The following is a 13,621-nucleotide window of genomic DNA, read 5'->3' on the forward strand; positions in this document are numbered from 1 at the left end:
AATTCTGGAAAATTAAAATTTTGCCATTATCCATTAGATCATCTCTGTCATTTGTCCACATGTCCTACTACACGTGAGGGGAAGACTCTGTACAATTCCATTGCAGACATTGCAGAACTTGCAGGAACATTTGTGCAAAACATTGAAGATCAGCTTTTTCCACCATTGCCATTGGGTATCTTTAGTTATTGGGTTCAATTTGCCGTGAGGTGGAGATTGAAGTATTGAAGATATTTTGGGATCTTATTTGGATGCCTATTTGAGGATCTACAGTCTGGTTGATTTAGGTTTTTTCAATGTTTGCTGTCCTATTTGTTTATCTTCAAGATTTTGGCACTGTGATGATCCGAGATTCATCACTGGACAGCTATTAAGATCGATGAAAGCTGCCTTTTTGGAATATTGTGTCTGCCTTTGTTAAGATTGGTGCTTCTCTCTGTTCTGAAGAACGATTCTTCTCAAGCTTTGTAGACAAATCTGTCCCGGTTTGCTGATCAAGTCTGTCCGAGTTTTGAAGGTCAACTATTTCCAGTTCTTGAAGATTTATTATGTCAAAGATTATTTGGGAGCTTCATCCATCTGCCAGTGTGTCAAGCTGGACTCTGCTGCAGCTCTGTTTCTTCCTATTTTGTTCAAGTTGGGCATTAGTGCTTTATATGCGCCAACTTGAGGGGGAGTGTTAGAATGTTGGAGTGCATTTATTTTTTTCTTATTAGTTCAAGCTGGAGTTTCCTTTTGATATATGTATACTCCAACTTGAGGGGGAGTGTTGGAATATGTACACCAAAATACCATGGGGGTATTCTGGTCCTTTTGGGGTGGTTTAATTATTATTTCATTAGGGATAGCCATGTCTCTTATATAGTCAGCTTGTGTAGGGGTAAGTTAGACCCCTTTGTATTTCTCCCTTTATTATAAGTCTGATCAATAAAATCACTCAAGCACTCAAGCATTACAATCTATTCTTCCTCCATCTTCTCTTCTCTCTTTTCTCCTCCCTAAAGTTACTGGTTATAGGTCCAAGGTTTTCTACAGTTAGCTATGCATTTATCATACTTACTGTGTGGCACTTATTTTCTTCAGTGCTGCTTATGCAGTGTACATTACATTTTTTAACATTTTACAACTTTGCTGTGTGTTCTTCACTTCTTCTGGAGGTGGTTATTAAAATTCATCCAAATAAATTGTGCTGTATTTGAACCACTTGTGGTCAGCTTCATGAATCCTGGTCCATTATTCTATCCCACCTGCAGCCATATCTTTTGTTAGATTGTACAGTCATCTCAGTTTTCACTAGCTGAACCCATATCCTTTTGATTTTCCATTGTCCTTTGAAATTTATCAGCTTGCAATAAAATTTTTCTTCTCAATGGTACCTTAATTGGTATTTGTTGCACATGTGAAGAAATCTTGGTTGATTTTCTCTATTTCTGTCTCCTATTTGGGTTACTCACTGCATCATTCCTAAGTTTATGCATCCCAATCTTGTTGCTTACCCTTTGTTCAAATATAAGTGATAGTATGGGTCTTAAATTTACCTATGGAAAACTAGTTATATGATGACTAACATGATCCTGACCTTTTGTTTAATATGACTGGATGTTCATAACATTTGTATATAACAATCTGGTTACATGATAAAGTTATGACCCTTGCATCACGCATTTGACTTCATCATGCCAAGAGGAGAGATGTAATTCTTCCTCTATGTATGAAGCTGTGTGATCCTTATGATTGGGTTCATTATTGCTGCTGGAGGTTGTAATTTGATGGACTCCAGGTCGTACTGAAAACCTTTTGCAGAATTATTTGTGTACTGGTTATTCCTTGAGTGGGCGAATTAGCTTACATTTTCTGGTTATCATAATGACCATCTTTACAGCTGTGTACTGGTTATTCGTTGAGTGGATGAATTAGCTTACATTTACTTCTCCCTTGGTAATATTTTTGTTTTATATTATCTGAATTGGTAGTAGGTAGGTATTCCTGCATGTTACATAACTTAATTTTTCCTAAAGAAACATGTTTTGTTGCATGCTTTATCTATGTATAGGAAGTTTATGTATTAGTTTGTTTCTATAAAATATGTGGTTGTATTAGAAGTACTAAGTGTTCCTATAAGAGTCATGGGCCCCTATTGGACCATCTAATATTATTAGTGGTAGTTGGTAGTGTGTTACGATAGGGGGAGTGTCCCTATTGTGTGAGAGTCCTATTCTGGTTAGCTTTGTTTAGTACTTCTGATTCGGTTGTTTTCCTTTCTAGTACTTTCCTTATTTAGCTTTCCTATTTCAGTTGTAACATTGCAGGACTTATATTATAAATAAAGGACACTTACCAGTGATGGAATACACTCCGACTCTAACACTGTTTCAGACTCTTTTCTCTCTCCATTTTCTTCTCTTCTCTGTCCTCTCTTTGTTCTTCTCTTCTTCTTACTTTGGTTTACTGATTCTTAGTTCTTTACGAAATTACATGGTATCAGAGTGTTAATCAGTCATCCATCGATTCCAGTTTTGAGAGTCTGAGGAGTTCTTTCTCGTGAAGGTCTGCGGCAACCTATGTTGCCTTATCTGAAGAATGGCCCTTAGTTTATGATGAAATAATAACAACTAAGGTGTCTGTTTTTCTGTTGATTGATTACCATGGAAAGCCTTGTTGATTGAAGGCAGTGTTCTTCCTCAAGCTTACAGTATAGCTGGAGATTTTTTTCTCTGGATTTTTGGTTACTGAGTTGTTCTAAGGATTTGAAGGTTGATTCAGCCTGCTGAAACATCTACTTGACATCAGTTTCATCCTTTTTCAATCAACTGATGCTCCATAATATTGAGTTCTAGTTCTCCCTGGCGGTATTCTGTTTTTATGGTGGTTTTCAGATCTGAGAAATCTGAAATTAGTTTTTACCTGGCCTGCTGATTGTGTTGAAGTCTTGGGACTTTGTTTCTTATCAATGAAGGGTTACTTGATCATAGTTTGAAGACCATCAGACCAGCTGATGTTTGCTATTGAAGTTTCTCCAAATACACGTTGCGGTAATCCTGTATTACCCTTTTTCTTTGGTTAAGTTGATATCAGGTAGACTTTAGACCTATTTAAGATTATAGGTCACTGCTATCTTGTTTATTTGGTGTCACATGATTGAATTCTGGAGGTTCTCTAGCTCCCATAGCTGCTGGTTGTTGTTTTCACTCAATTTGTGGAGTGCTTCTTGCTCTCAGTTATTATTATCTGCTGCGTATTGATTTATTTTTATGATGGCTGATCCCCAAGCACCAGCCAGACAATGTGAATATTCAAATCACCACTACTAAACTCAATGAAGTTGGCAATTATCTTCTATGGGCTCAGATCGTTTAGTTATATATTAAGGTGGAAGGTAAATTGAAGTTTCTTAAATCAGACCCCCTTTCCGCTGATTCTAAGGAGCCTTCTGAAATCAAAGCATATGGGGAATGGATGCAGGAGAATGATACTGTCCTCATATGGTTATGGAACAGCATGGATCGGTCAATTGCTGCCAATGTTATGTTTCACCCCACTGCTAAAGGAGTGTGGGATGACTTGAAGAGAACCTTCTCTCATGAGAAGAATATTTCCCATGTCTGTAATTTATATGATAAGCTGTTTTCTTTCAAGCAGGGAGACAAGTCATTTCGATATTTTAATTCATGTATGGGTATACGCGAGGAACTCAACATCCATCAGCCTCTCACCACCAATTTGGAATAATTACAACTTCAGCTGGAGGAGTTCTTTGTGGCAAAGTTTTGGCTGGATTGAACCTGGATTATCAATTAGTTAAGAGTCATCTACTTGCCAGTGAAAAGGTGCCCTCTCTCAATGAGTCCTTTGCACGTCTGTAGCGCATTACTACTACTTCACGGACATATACCACTCCATCTCCTAAGGAGAACTCTGCTTTTGTTGCAGGCCGTGGCGAAGGATTTAATCTCTCTGAGAGGGGACTTGGTTCATGGGGTGGTTGTGGGCGTGGCATCCGAAGTATAGGTGGCTAACAAAGTGGTTGACCTTTCAGACTGTACTTTCTCCGGCAAGCCTAATTGATGCGGATAAGTCAACTAGATGGCTTATTTTATTGAAAATAAGCTTTGGGTTGGGTTATGTAGGTGTTGGGCCATTGATCCCATGGGTTTTCTTGGTATTGGGCTAATTTAATGGGTAGAAAGTAGGAAAATGAGATTTACTAAATTAGTTCAGTTTTCTCTTTTTGAGTCAATTTCTTTCATTATTTTAGTTTCCTAGTCAGTTTATGTTACTTCAGTAGTTAAGGATTGGGTTAGGCCTTTTTTTTTTTATTGTTTGAGTCTGTTTTTGAGTCTTCTATATAAGTTTGTAAGGGACTACAGCCTTATACACAAATTTGATTAATGAAATTGAGAAAAATAACATAGCTTTGTGCTATGCTTTGTGAGAGAGTATAGTGAGATGCCATTGGTGAGAGATCAAAATACAGTGAGAGGCTATGGGTGAGAGACCCGAGTCTGAGAGAGACTACCCTATCTTCTTCTTTCCTTCTTTGATTTCTTGGTTTTTTATTTTATTGTTTTGAAATTTCTTGCAAATTTGAGAACCTATCGAAGTATTTACTGTTGTTGGACCAGAAGTTTGTGATCCTCTTGTGGACTGGTTATCACTTGTGATTGGTCTACTTTATTTGATATCAAAGCCATGGAGGGACGGCAGATGGAGTCAAACGTTGCTAAATTCTACTTCCGATTGAAGGTTGATCATGCAAGTCTGATTCGTCATCTCTACCAAACTTGTGGACCAGTTTCTGTTCAAGCAAGGGAGAGTTGATGCAGATAAGTCACCTGGAGGGCTTATTTTATTGGAAATAAGTTTTGGGTTGGGTTATGTAGGTGTTGGGCCTTTGATCCCATGGGTTTTCTTTGTATTGGGCTAATTTAATGGGCCTAAAATATGGGTAGAAAGTAGGAAAACGGGATTTACTTCATTAGTTTATTTAGAGTCTTGTTTTGAGTCGGTTTCTTTCATTATTTTAGTTTCCTAGTCAGTTTATACAGCAACAACAACAACTCAGCCTTATTCCAACTAAATGGGGATGCTTCATGGATTCTTACAAGACAAAGTATGGAAAACTGAGGTCCTCACCTAGGGAAAGTAAATTAAGAGAAATGAAGAATAAAAATGCAGAAATGAGAAAAGAAAAGTGAGAATTGGGAAATGAAAGTAAGAGGGAAGAGGATAGCCTAGGAAACTAGGAAAATCTCAGCTACATGGTGTCAACAATGTGGATGCCCTTGAATAGGCTCTATCTGAGGGCATAATTGGCACAAGCCCCAGGTTATGCATGTCATTCTTCACAACCTCACCTATGGTCATTTTAGGCATGCCCCTATCTCTTTTAACTCCTTCAATCGGGATCAAATCACTCCTCCTTACTGGAGCGTCCCCAGGCCTACTTGGCCAATCCACCTCAGACAACATTCTCGAAGGTTGTCGCTGATCAGGGCAACTCCCACATCAGCTCTAATGTGTTCGTTCCTAGTTAGTTTATGTTACCTTATTATTTAAGGATTGGGCTGGGCCTTTCCTTTTTAGTGTTTGAGTCTATTTTTGAGTCTTCTATATAAGTTTGTAAGGGGCTTCAACCTTCTACACGAATTTGATTAATGAGATTGAGAAAAAAAAACATAGCTTTGTGCTTTGCTCTGTGAGAGTATGGTGAGATGCCATTGGTGAGAGACCAAAATACCATGAGAGGCTGTGGGTGAGAGATCTGAGTCTAAGAGAAACTACCCTATCTTTTTTATTTCTTCGAATTTATGTTTTTTTTTTTATTGTTATGAAATATCTTGCAAATTTGAGAAGCGATCAAAGTATTTACTGTTGTTGGACCTAAAGTTTGTGATCCTCTTGTGGACTGGTCTACATTACCAATCACACTATCAAAACATTCTGGCTAAACATGGTCGACTAGAGTGGATTCCATCTTCAGCTAATTCTACTGTACTTGATGGTAGCACTGCAGAAGTGTCTTCTAACGTCATCAACACTGTATCCTCATCTGGAGGTTCCTCATCAAGGTTTGTGTCTTGAGATGACTATAATCACCTATTGAAGCTTATACAGAATCTCTAGATATCCATTGACGCTACTTCATCCTCTGCCTCTCTGGCCCACACAGGTACTTCAAACTTTCTTACATCCACCCACCTCTTCCACTCCGTGGATCATTGATTTAGGTGCATCCACTCATGACTGGTAAGTCTGAGTTACTTTCTTCCTTATTAAAGATATCTAACAGTTCTCCTGCTGTTCTAGCTGATGGATCCTTTGCTAATGTGGTCGGTCATAGTATAGTTTCTCACAATTGAATCTATGATCCTTCATGTTCCTTACTGTTAAGATTACTATATGTTTAGTCAACTGACTAAATCTCGTAATTGCTCTTGTCACCTTTTTTTCTTCCCATTGTGTTTTTTAGGACCTTCAAACAGGAGGATAATTGATGGTGGGCTTGAGCAGGCTGAACTCTACTATGTCCATGGCACTAGTCCCTCTACTGCTGCTACAAGTCTACAACTACTATTGGTGTTTCTCCTCTCCAATGGCTTTACGGTTAAGACATTTATCTTTATCCAAGCTTCAACACATGGTTCAATGTTGCAAATCTGTGTCTCATCTGGAGTGTGAAGCCTGTGAACTTGGGAAACATAATCGGTCATCCTTTCCAGGTCGCAATGTGTCGCGAAGTCAGTCTTTGTTTTCCTTAGTTCATTCGGATATCTGGGGGCCATCTCGTGTTAAAAATAAGTTAGGATTTTTGTACTTTGTTACTGTAACGAGTACACCTGTTAGAGAATCAGAACCGAGAAATAGAAGAAGAAGAGGTGAGGAGAAGAATGAGATGGTGAAGAGAAGAGAACTGTCGAATACGACAGTCTCCCTCACCTTATTTGTATTTATCCTAAAGGATTACATTAAGAGAGGGAATTCCTAATCATGTTAGGATTCCAAATTACAATAGGAAAAGAGAGAAAATAATAAGCAGTACTAGGACTAGAATTAGTAACTCAAACTAGAACTAGGAAACCAAGACATAAACCTCAAAAAAAGAGATACACATGAGGAGGAGAGGAATCTCAAGAATCAAGATATCCTCTTCTCCCCATGTACTCGATATGCTTCAACACTCCCCCCACAGACTAGAGTGTACAAATCACCTAGACCCAGCTTGGAACAACTTCGACGAAAAGCAGGTCCAAACAGCACCTTTGTAAACATATCACCAAGTTGATTGGTAGTAGAGACAAACATAGTAGCAATTATCTTCTTCATACAGCCTCCCAAACAAAGTGACAATCAACCTCAATGTGCTTGGTCCTTCCATGAAAGATAGGGTTACTTGCAATATAGATAGCGGCTTGATTATGACAAAACATTTGTGTTGAGAATTAAGGGTAGTTTTGTCTTATTTATCTTGGGTTTTGGGGTTCTATTGTATTTATCGTCTTTTCTGTCCTTATTTGTTAAGTTGTAATAGGTAAGAGCTTAGGGGTAATTTCATATTAAACCCCTAAGTAACTTACCTAATATTAAGTTGAACTTTATTATTTATAGAACCCAGGTCCTGTGATAGAATTCAATTTTCCTATTGCAGGCTGCTGTTTCCTTCTCTTGGTAGTGTGCTTCTCTTCTTCTATTCTCTCTTTTTCTTCTCCCCTCTTCTGCTGGTTAGTTAGTTCTGATTTCTAACATGGTATCAGAGCTATATTGATCAGCTGAAGGATCTTCTCTCATCTCCTTCTGCTGATCCCTCCCTCGGTTTTGGTTATCTGGTGTGCAGCCACCTATTGCTGCTCTTTTTTTTCTGTTGATGGATTGAAGACTCCATATACACATGAATAGAGTGTTTAGTTGTGATTGTAGTTGGTGATTTGCACACCATCCCTTGAAGTTTCGATTGGAGGATGGAAAGTTACTATTTTCTAGAATTCCTAGTTATGCTTCTATTTTCAGAAAATAGAAACAAGTGAGTTTCTTCGAGATTTGTGTATCTTCTGGTTCTGACTTTTTCAGGGCTGCTTGTACCTGCCTAGAGGAAGACTCGACCAGTTTTTTATCTAGTTCTGGTGAATTGATCGAGTGCTTTTGGGTTTCTTCTTTACACCTGCGGATGCTCTGTTTTCTGAGCACTTTCGAGCCCTCCAGTTGGCTTCCCTGTTTCTGTTCCACCCGTTTGCTCAGGTTGATATTTTGGGATTTCATTCCCCCATCCAGGTACTAGCTTCGATCACTTTTTCAGGCCCTTTCACCCTGCTGGTTGTAAGTTCTGCAAATTCTTTTCTATTACTGCCGGAAGTACCCTGTTTTTGGTTCTTTGTTTTGGTTGGTTCTGCTGGTTCCAGGCTTCTACCCTGCTTGAGTTTGGGCCTCCTCCTTTTTTTTTTTTTGGTGAATAAAAATTTCATTACCAAAAGAGAGAAGAAAGGAGAAATACAAAGGACCCCACAACAGGAGGGCCAAACCAGCCAGCCTAAGCAATTGCCGGAGCAACCAAGGAAATATTGGAGAGACCCCAGGACTGAACAATGGTCCTGTTCCTAGGGGAGTCTATACAAGAAGAGGGGGGAAGAAGAGATAACTTTGCTTTAATTTCAAAGGAGATGGAGTCCCAAATCTTCTGGTAAGTCCGAGAGTTGGAAGTCCATTTTCTCAAATTTCGCTCCATCCAGATATGGTTGAGGGTAGCACAAAAGGCCAACTTCCCGACCGCGTCACAAGTGGTGGACCCGGCAAAAGTCATATCAATCCAAATCCATTCTCTGGAGAAGGGAAGGATGCGTCTTCTGGCAGGCCAGCATTTGTGAAGGACTCCCTTCCAAATTGCAGTAGCAGTTGGGCATTCAAAGAAGAGGTGATTCAGGTCTTCATCGTTGTTCCAGCAGAGGCAGCAGGCATGAGAGACTAAGATCTGGCGGCTGCGAAGAAAAGCTTGAGTAGGGAGACAGTTGTTGAAGACTCTCCAGGCTGTGAAGCAGTGCCTAGGAATGTGGTGCCTGAACCAAAGAAGTCTGTGCCAAGAAACCAAAGGGCCTTTCAGACGAATAAGATCCCAGGCAGCCTTTGAAGAGAAGGAGCAAGAGTTGTTAGAGGACCAAGTAACACAATCTCCTCTAGAAGCAGCCCTGTGAGTAACCGAGTGAAGCTCATTCTAGAAAGGGGTGAGGATGGGGCCAGATGTTGGAGGAGCCCACCCATTGTGATGAAGAATATCGGCCACCAAAGAAAGTCTATGAAGGCCTGAGGAGTAAATGGATCTTGGAGTAACCCGGTGAAGGAGAATTCCCATAGGATGCCAGTTGTCAAGCCAGAGGTAAGTAGATTGACCATCACCAATGCTGGAGCGAATGACTTGAAGGACCAAGGGCCGGCTGGCAAGGATTTTCCTCCAAACCCAAGAAGCATCAGGAAGAGCGGGAGCAGTCCAGATGGAATTGTGGCGAAGGGGCCCCGAGTAGATCCAATCCACCCAAATGCACTTTTTTTTTTAGGCTATCGTCCATTGAAGCTTGATGATGCCAGCTGAGTTCACTTCTTTAATACGCCGAATGTCACTATTACATCTTTAATATGTGCATTCGAACTCCCTTTCAGCCTCCTTCCTTTTTTGTTTTCTGCTGCCTATTACTCTGGAATTCTGCAACAGTTAGTGACTTGTTTGTGTGTGCTTGCTGCCCCCTTCGTTGGCTGGCTGTTCTCTTGGGGTACTTTTATTTGACTGGTTTTATTTTTCCCTTTTGGTGCTATGGGAGTGAATAAAAATAATCCAGTGGTTACATCTCAAACTGACAATGTGAATGTCACTATTACCTCTATTAAGCTGAAAGGGAGTTCGAATTATTTGTTATTGGCTAAGGCTGTGAAGGTTTACATTATGGCCAAGAAGAAACTCAAGATCTTACCTCTGATCCACCTGCCTCTGATTCAAAAGATTATGAGGATTGGATGCAAGGCAATGCCATTATTTTGATTTGGTTATGGAACAGCATGGAATCAGAAATTGTTGCAAACGTAATGTTTCACACCACTGCTAAAGGTGTGTGGGATGATTTGAAGGATACCTATTCATAAGAGAAAAACATGAATCGAGTCTATGACTTATATGAGAAACTTTTTCAGCTCCAGCAGTCCAGCAAGCCTCTCCAAGACTACTACAGCACTTTTAAAGGCCTTGTTGAGGAATTAAATGTTATTCAGCCCCTCACCACCGATATTGACAAATAAAAAGCACAGCGGGATGAATTTTTTGTGTCTAAATTTCTGGCTGGGCTAGATTCTGATTTGAAGTCTATCAAGGGACATATTCTTGCTGGAGAAACTGTCCCTACTCTTGCTGACACGTTCTCTTGAGTCTCGGCTACAACGTATCTCTTCTCTTAGAAAAATTGACTCTACTCCCAAGGAGAATTCTACCTTTGTGGCTGGTCGTGGAGGTGGTCGTGTACGTAACTCAGGGGGAGGACGTGGTGGTGGTGGTGGTGGTGGTCGGCACTGGTGGTCAGTCAAGTGATAAGCCTTTTCGGAAGTGTACTCATTGTGGCAAAACTGGTCACACTGTTGATTTTGTTGGGACAAGCATGGCAAACCCAATTGGGCAACTCAATCTACCAATCATGCAGCATCTGAAGGAGGTAGTGATGGTGCTACCTATAGGGATTCTCCACAGGTTTCTCTACCAGGTAGTGGTTCTACTACAATTCCTCACCGTGATGATCTCTCCCAGATATTGCGGCGTTTACAACGCTTGGAGGCATCCAGTCTTACATCCGCCGGGCCCTCATCTTCTTCTGCAACTCTAGCTCTTACAGGTACACTTGCTCTTCTGACCACTACTACTCCATCCTGGATTATTGACTCTTGGGCTTCTGCTCACTTGTGAGTCATCTTTATTTACCACTTATTCACATTACACATTCATCTTCACCTGTTATTCTTGCAAATGGTTCTTCTACTCCACTCCTTCCATGAGTCTCTCATCTGTGTTGCATGTTCCTCAGTTACCGTTAAGTCTTCTTTCTGTCAGTCAAATAACTAAAGCTTTAGATTGTTCTTTGACTTTCTTTCCTTCTTAATGTGTTTTTTAGGATCTTCACACGAGGAAGAGGATTGGTGGAGGGTGTGAAAAAAGATGGGCTTTACTACCTTGACCATGGTGCTCCTGCGTTGTCTACTGGCACCGCTACTGCTTCTGTTGGTAGGGTATTTTCGTTACAGTGGCATTGCCGTTTAGGTCATTTGTCTTTAGTGGTTAAAGTTGTTATTTCCTTCTTTTAAGTCTGTGTCTCGGTTAGAGTATAAAGCTGGTGAGTTGGGAAAACATCACCGTGCCTCTTTCCCTTCTCATACTATGGCTCGCAGTTCGTCTTTATTTTCTTTACTACATTTGGATATTTGGGGTTCTTGTCGTGTTAAGAATCGGAGTGGTTTTATGTATTTTGTCACTTTTGTGGATGGCCATTCTCGTCTCATATGGTTAACCTCTTGAAGGATCATTCTAAGTTTCTCTCTGTATTCCAAAATTTTTATAATGAAATAAAAATTTAGTTTGGTTTATCTGTTACACCCCGCTCGGGTAAACCAAGGGTATTGTATGATAGGATGCCAACAAACATCCAGCAACCACCAGGATCGCAAGTGCAGTACTTCCATTCACAGTTCATCACAATACAGTAATCAAATGCAGCAGAAAAGAAGCAGATAATAAATATCGACAATTATAAGCAGGATTTCTTAGTGATAACATCTTATATTCATATAAGAACTTGTAATTACACTATACATCATTTCAAACGTAATAAAAGTATAGATGTATCCCAAAGTACTACATATCATATATTGTAACCAGTCAAGTTGGGGCTTGACATGATTAGGGTTGTAGCCCTTGTCTGAGTTGTAGCTTAGATTGAAGCAGATGTTGTAGCACCTGGACTATTGTAGCAGCCATAACAGAGTTGAGTATTGGGCAATATACGAGACCCTGGGTAGGGTATTGCTCCGTGGAAGTAGGCAACTTGCCGAACCGCGTATATTGTGTATTGTATGGATGTGCCTATACATTGTGGATATTATTACAGTGTTGTGAATGTGTGTAGGATGGGTATACATAGTGTGGTAGATCTGGCCACTTTGTGTTAACGGGGTGGATGTGCATTTGACAGTGTATGTGATACTGGTAAACTTGGGATTGCCCTAGCTAGTCCGAGTATATTAGTAGGGAGTGCCAAGCAGTAAGGTGAACAATCAGGGTTACAATTTTGGGGAGAAAATTTGGTGACACTAATTCCCTTCTCAGTATCAACCTGGGATTATCACAATTGCTCAACCTATGAAGATGTTTTGTGATAATTAAGCTGCCTCTACATTGCCAGCAACCCTGTGTTTTTATGAAAGGACCAAACATATTGATTTTGATTGCCATTTTGTATGGGATGCTGTTTTATAGAAGCTGGTTATTACTCCATTAGTTCCATCTGCTGACCAGTTGCCTGATTTGTTTACCAAGTCCCTATTCAGTCCTGCTTTCCGTAAGTGTTGTTCCAAGCTGGGCATGGGAGATTTTTATGAGCTTGAGGAGGAGTGTTAAAGTGTGGTCCTATAGGAGTCGTGGACCCTAAGCGTTGTTCCAAGCTGGACATGGGAGATTTGTATGCTCCAGCTAGAGGAGTGTTAAAGTGTGGTCCTATAGGAGTCGTGGACCCCCTATTGGACCATCTAATATTATTAGCGGTAGTTGGTAGTATGTTACTCATGATTGGGGGAGTGTCCCTATCATGAGAGAGTCCTATTTTGATTAGCTTTGTTTAGTAGTTCTGATTAGGTTGTTTTCCTTTCTAGTACTTTCCTTATTTAGCTTTGCTATTTTAGTTGTGACATTGCATGACTTATTATAAATAATGGGCACTGACCAGAGAGAGAATACACTCTGAATCTGTCGCTGGTTCAGACTCTTCTCTCTCTCCATTGTCTTCTCTTCTCTGTCCTCTCTTAGTTCTTCGCTTCTTCAAACATTGGTTGACTGATTCTTAGTTCTTTACCAAGTAACAAGAAGAATTTCAGAAAACTTTGTTCCTGGAATTGAGTATCTGGAAGAGTTGTACTGATTACATTTTTATATGTTCAGATTGTAATTTGGAGATATCTTCAGAGATCGACTGGCACAGATGTACTTGGTACAAAAGAGGCATTACTTTTCATTGTCTTGCTTCAATATATCCCGAGGTTTTTCAGAATCTTACCCCTAATGTCAGAATTGAAGAGGACTGCTGGAGTCTTTGCTGAAACTGCTTGGGCTGGTGCTGCCTATTATTTGCTGTGGTACATGCTTGCAAGTCATGTAAGTACCAGTAAAATTTGCAGTTTGCTAATGAAATGGTTTCTATCACACTGCGGGTCAAGTTTGCATGCTGCATGGAATTGCACTTCAGTTTTTATGCTCTGTTTGATTTGCCTATCTTCCCTATCGTTGATGCATTAACTCTGCATGAAAGGTGTTATGATTGGAAGTTCCGAACGATTACTATTTGATTCTGGCCATTATCATGAACCCACACTGAAATAAAATTTGTTTTCCAGT

At 40.1% G+C, this 13,621-nt stretch overlaps 1 protein-coding gene across 1 annotated transcript in view; it reads left to right on the forward strand.

Moving 5' to 3' along the window:
- LOC122646087 (probable cyclic nucleotide-gated ion channel 5) overlaps positions 1-13,621 on the forward strand; it is a 110,091-nt gene that overhangs the window by 55,577 nt on the left and 40,893 nt on the right. The window contains exon 4 of the mRNA XM_043839562.1: positions 13,169-13,381. Coding sequence (XP_043695497.1) covers positions 13,169-13,381 — 213 coding nt within the window. The remainder of the gene's footprint in view (positions 1-13,168; positions 13,382-13,621) is intronic.

This window comes from Telopea speciosissima, chromosome 11 (assembly GCF_018873765.1).
Source record: "Telopea speciosissima isolate NSW1024214 ecotype Mountain lineage chromosome 11, Tspe_v1, whole genome shotgun sequence".
NCBI lineage: Eukaryota > Viridiplantae > Streptophyta > Magnoliopsida > Proteales > Proteaceae > Telopea > Telopea speciosissima.